The 6,000-nt window shown below is 30.9% G+C and overlaps 1 protein-coding gene across 5 annotated transcripts; it reads right to left on the minus strand.

Annotated features, from left to right (window-relative positions):
- Positions 1 to 2,227: 2,227 nt before the first annotated feature.
- Positions 2,228 to 5,214, minus strand: LOC126680454 (E3 ubiquitin-protein ligase RSL1-like). Of its 5 annotated transcripts, XM_056106466.1 has the most exons (5): positions 5,052 to 5,214; positions 4,497 to 4,635; positions 4,197 to 4,277; positions 3,303 to 3,981; positions 2,228 to 2,507 (listed from the first exon to the last, which is right to left on the minus strand). In XM_056106466.1, the coding sequence occupies exons 4-5, from the start codon at positions 3,914 to 3,916 to the stop codon at positions 2,345 to 2,347; spliced, it is 777 nt and encodes a 258-aa protein (XP_055962441.1). In that variant the 5' UTR covers positions 3,917 to 3,981; positions 4,197 to 4,277; positions 4,497 to 4,635; positions 5,052 to 5,214; the 3' UTR covers positions 2,228 to 2,344. The 5 variants fall into 5 exon arrangements, with proteins under 5 accessions (XP_055962441.1, XP_055962443.1, XP_055962440.1 ...); XM_056106468.1 differs by lacking the exon at positions 4,197 to 4,277 and having other exon boundaries at positions 3,303 to 3,978; XM_056106465.1 differs by lacking the exon at positions 4,197 to 4,277.
- Between the last annotated feature and the right edge of the window lie 786 nt (positions 5,215 to 6,000).

A 6,000-nucleotide genomic window follows, 5' to 3' on the forward strand; every position in this document is an offset into this window, starting at 1 on the left:
GGCGAAGCCTTAGAAACCAGATGGGTTTATCAAAAAAAAAAAGACAGAATTCATTATCAGGTTTTTGTACTTTTCATTTTTTATGTAGTTCATCCCTTGTGTATTTTGTTTCTTTAACTAGTCCTTATATATGTATTTGTTACCGTCCCTATGCAAAATTAGGTCGATGCATGCGCGTTAAGCGAATGAAATAGAAGAGTTGAAATTTCTAAAAATACAATATTAACATTTTTTATTGCAGTACGATTGATAATTAATTCTCTCTAATTTTTTATCAACTAAAATATTAATAAAATATTATTAATATTCTCCGACGTGACAAGCGAAAAGATAATATTCTTTGTATATATGTCGAGCTAAATATCACGTTAGATCTGTAAAAATATGAATGATATTAGATCTTTCTAAAATCAATTTTTTTTTCATAATGATTGTTGCACCATGAAAAAGGAGATGAAGAAGGTATTATTGAAACGGCGGCTTAATACATATTTTAACCTCTAAACTTGTACTCTTTTACCTATCTAACCTCTAAACTTAACGGTTTTCCTATCGAACCTCTGAATTTATTAAAATAATCCCTTTTAACCCCTGAATTTGATAATTTGTAAACGTTTAACCCCTACTCGTCCACCTGGCTTTGTCGCGTGTGTTTAAAAATAAATTGGCGCGTTAAGCCGAAAAAGAAAAATTTAGGTGGACAAAATAAAATGGCTTAATACGTCGTTTGACCCTTGAACTTGTACTAATATACCTACTTGACCCCTAAACTTTTTGTTCAACTCATCAGACCTCTAAACTTGTTACATTATCCTTCTTAACCCCTAAATTTGAATGTTTTAAATTTATTTAAATTTATATTTCATTTTTAATATATATTTAATTTAATTAATAACTATAAATAAAATAATTTTATATAAAATACTTATTATTTTCCATACTTTATATTCTTTTTAATATATATCGTTTGTTTTGCATTTATTTTGTATAAATTATTAGTTCTAATAAAAGTCTAATGAAAAATTGTTATATCTTATATATAATTATTTTCGTTTAATCTAATATTTATTATATTATATATTTTTGTTAGTTTTAGTTATTATTTTCTTGTATAATATTTATTTATTTTATAATTATCATAGTTTATTTATGTTTATTATCTGTTCATTTTAAATTAATTTTTCTATTATATGAAAACTATATTAACCAATACAATATAATAGTTTTACTGGCCATTTGAGTTGTCTCTAACCTGATCATTTAAATCTCATCTCGTTCGTTGTAGTAGCAAAATAAATTAAAATAAATATTAAATTAAATAAAAATAATTATTCAATAAAATATAACTATTCTTCATTGGAATTTTATTAGAACTGATAATATATAAAACAATAAGCAGTATCATTTTAATTAATAGTGTATACAAATAATATTTTATTAATTTTTTAATTATTAATTATTGGTTAAACTAAATATATATCAAAAATAAAATATAAATTTAAATAAATTTAAAACTCTCAAGTTTATAGGTGTGATAGGTTAAACAAAAAATTTAGAGGTCGAATAGGTAAATTAGTATAAATTCAGGGGTCAAACAATACATTAAGCGTTATATATTCGGTGATGTGGCAGAAGAGCTGGCAACCCGGTCAAAGGTCCTTTGCCACGTCAGTGCGTTTGAGACTCAATCTCCGTTTCAGGGGTCAAAAGAAATTATTTTAATAAGTTCAGAGGTTCGATAGGAAAACCGTTAAGTTTAGAGGTTAGATCGGTAAAATGGTACAAATTCAGGGGTTAAACTATGTATTAAGCCTTGAAACGTCAGTGTTTTCTATTTTTATTTGCAAAGCTACACCATTTTGGTTAGAAAGGTCATGTATTTAATTTTATGTGTGGCTGGCGTGGAAATGTTATGCTTATAATACTCGCACTAACGGAGTGTGAGAACACACGCTTTCCATTCTGTTAAAAAGGGACTTTTTAAATAAAATATGGTATGTAGCGGGACTCAGACGAGTAAACAATTAGTACAGGGACTCGATGGAAAAAAGAATGTGTAGTACAGGGATCTCCAGATGGGTTTAGCCAAATTATAATGGCAAGAAAGATGGAAATTTGAACACCACCAAAAGATAACCTATAGCAGCGGTTCCAGTCATAATAAGAGTGCATGTCTATATTTGCATGATTTATATAATACTAATATAGATAATAACAGTGGCATTAGTAATAGCAAGTTCAAATTTTCTCTTGACCATTTAAAACCATCATTTACAACCTAAATGGTATTTCTTAACATCTTTCCCTAGAGACGGTCTTTACGGGACTTTTCTGCAGCAGTAGACTATACAGATGACATTATGTTCACCTGATGATAGAGGAGATAGCAAAATATAATCAATATCACCAAAAATATGAACATGTAGATAGCATCTCCACAGCACTTGTGTCTACAAGGACCCAAGTGGAATCTTCCTCCACATTGATGGCAAAAACGAACTCCACATCTGCATCAAACATAATGTCAATGATATATAGACCTGGTGAACGTTTGTCGGAATGCTCCCTAGTTTAACGATATGCAGTTTTTCTTAACGTCCCGTGCAACACCTGTATGCTTTTCCATTTTCATGCATGCTCAACTTATAACTTGTTACGGACTCTTTTCAAATGTCAATCACATCATCAAGCATTTTGTTTCTCATACTGAATTGTTTTACATACGAAAGATTGGTAAGCTTAGCAACATAGCAGTCGAATAAAGGCATTTAAAATACCAAATATAGCATATATTCAAAACACTAAATCATTTCAATCCAACTTTTGTATACAGCACAGGTAAGGAGCTCAATGGAACTACAAATTTTGAGGGAACAATTTGTCAGAAGCATATATGAGCTAAATTTCAAATCCTAAATCAGGGAAGTTTAAGTGAAATTTTTTTGTGCACACCTATGTTGCACGAAAACAGAAACACCGACACCGGAAAGCCAAAACGGGAAGATGCAAAATGATGGTTTTTACAAGAATAAGTTACAAATATAAAGTTGTGCAACTTCGTAATTGTTTCCAAAAATGAAAACTGAAATACTAAAAGATAATACTCAACAAGTTTTGGTGCAACATAGGTACACACTTAAATGTATGAATTCCTTTTCTTTGCTTGTTTAGAGAAAGTAAATTGAAACATAATAAACAAACTCACCAATATATTGCATTTGCACATGCAGCAAAACATGCAGTATGACAGAAGATTAGTGTGTGTGTGTGTATGTGTATGAAGAGGGAGAGAGACGGCTTACTTGCATTTGACATCTCTGCAACCACTAATTCGCTCAACAGAGTGACCACAATTATAGCATCTAGTCCACTTCTTCTCCTCTATAAGTTCCCCAACCAGAACATCATTTCTATCTCTCAGTTGTCCACTCTCGGTGCACTGATATCCTGCATGCCACGGAATCTTGCATTGATAGCAGAAGTGTTTCTTGCAGTTAGGACATTTGATTTTGTTCAGATTTTCCTTACATTCATTTAAAATCAACGCTGAGCAATCTCGATATGGACAATAGCACCTTTCGACCCCTAAAGCCACTGAATCACATAGAAGATCACACCATTTGTCGAAAAGAGGCTTTGCGATGATAGGCCTGCATGAGAGAGGGTCTAATGGATGCTTGCAACTAAGTCCAGGGCATTTGAGGTTCCCACCGATGGCTTCTATTGTCACCTCAACATATCTCGATATGCAATCCAGGCAGAAAGGATGAGAACATAAACTACCATTCTTAAATTTCCTGTTCGATAGCATCGGTTCAATGCATATTTCACATGTGAAACTTGAAACCTCTTCTTCTTGTTGCTCTTGCTCTTCTACTGTCTTTGTTTCTTGGGGCTTTTGCAGTCTGTTTCCCATGTTATGATCAGCCTTCTCGCTTACAAAGTTCAGACAAGCTTTCTCTGGTTAGCCTCTCTCCACTTCTGAAATGGAAAACAGAGGTCTTACTCTAGGGTAATATGGGAATCCCGCGATTTCAACACTGAACTGAGTACATCACTCACATTTGTTTAAAACGCACTACACACTACCACAATTAATGAAGATACTTAAAATTTAACATGTCCAGAAGTCAATTGATTTTTGAATTCGCAACCATATTATAGAGAAGACTGTTCCACATAAGGAAGAACAATACCTCTATCATAACGGCATTTTCATACTGAAGCAGCAGAATATTTGAAAGCATCCCTTTAAAAGAACGAAATATAGTGTAGACCTAGACCCAATTCAACAATGCATGAGTTACAAACAAATTTTGCAAACATAAACTGAAACCGATAGTGCTAACTACCAATAACGTCACCCAAACCTCAAACACGGACTAACTGGATTATTAAATATATTCTGTTTCCTTCATTCAGCTATAAACTAATAATCAAGAGAATACAGCAGCAAATGTATTCAACTCTGTTAAGATGAGTTTCGAATACACTACCTTTCTCGTACATCTAATGATCAGATTGTGTTGAAATATATCAAAGTCCCACCATGGAGGGTCGCATCTCTACGTATAACTAATTTATGCGTACAATGGAGGGTCGCATCTCTGCCATGATAGTGTGATAAATCAAGTACTGCACATCAATAAACATGGATATACCTCATGAAACTGAAAACAAACTTGAGATTATGGTGTCATCTAAAAAATTCAAAAACATCACAAAATCAAACCCGAAACACGAAATCGTTTACTACTTTGCATTTCCCCATCAATCTCAAATATGCAGAGAGTATTACAAGCAACTTATATATGAAATTTTGAAGCAAGTTATCCTATTTATATAATTTTTCATTCACTTTCTAGCCTTTTCTTGGAAATCAAACAACAATCCCCACAACAAATAAAAATATCAACAAAAACACAAAAGTTGCAGCAGCTTTTAAAAGGGTTTGAATAAACAAAATTTCTGAAAATAAATATGCACACAAACAAATAAATAAACCCATTATTGATCAAAGAAAAACAGTGAGCAGAAAAAAGAGAACTTACAAAGCAAAAAGAAAAGAAAGATTTCTTAAAGTTTTCTCGAGAAACAAACAGAGAGCAGGTGAAGCTGTAAAAAGAGGAGCAGTGTGTGCGAGTTAAAAATGGCAGGAAAGTGTGACTGCTGGTTTAATGCTCATTTTTCTTTGTTTGGGCTTTTCCTTTATAGTGTGTTTGCTCTGCTGCTTTATAGTTAAAACAATTGTCAACAAAAAACAAGGCTTAATTGCATAAAAAAAATCACAAACTTTAGCGTGTTTTGTAAATTTAACATAAACTTTTAATTTTAGTAAATTAATATACAAATTTTTAATTTTTGGCAATTTTAGCACCGTCAATTTTTGGTTGAAAAAATGTTGATGTGTACACCGGAATAACCACTATTCCGGCGTCCACGTCAACAATTTTCTCTAATTTTTTTGAAGGAAATTTGATCGGTGCTAAAATTATAAAAAATCAAAAGTTTGTATATTAATTTGTCAAAATTGAAAGTTTATGTTAAATTTGCAAAACACGCTAAAATTTATGATTTTTTACGCCATTAAGCTATAAAATTTATGATTTTTTACGCCATTAAGCCAAAAAATAACATTAAAACAAGATTAGAAAAGAAAAGAATTTTAAATTGAATTACTTCATATAGTAAATTTTTCGATTAATGTACTGTTAATATTTGGTTGAGTTATTTTTTTATGAAATATATAATTGGTTGTAGATAATATATATATATATATATATATATATATATATATATATATATATATATATATATATATATATATATTCATGTAGGCTTTTTTTTGTTAGGCATCCGTGATGTATATTCGGATTAAATACTTAGATGGCATCAAATAATTATTTTTTCATGTATGTACTGATTTTAAGGAATTTTTTCATTATTGTTCACTAATATAATAATAGGAGAATTGTTGGAACAGAGTCAAAACAAAAAAAA

Source organism: Mercurialis annua, linkage group LG1-X, assembly GCF_937616625.2.
Source record: "Mercurialis annua linkage group LG1-X, ddMerAnnu1.2, whole genome shotgun sequence".
Lineage (NCBI taxonomy): Eukaryota > Viridiplantae > Streptophyta > Magnoliopsida > Malpighiales > Euphorbiaceae > Mercurialis > Mercurialis annua.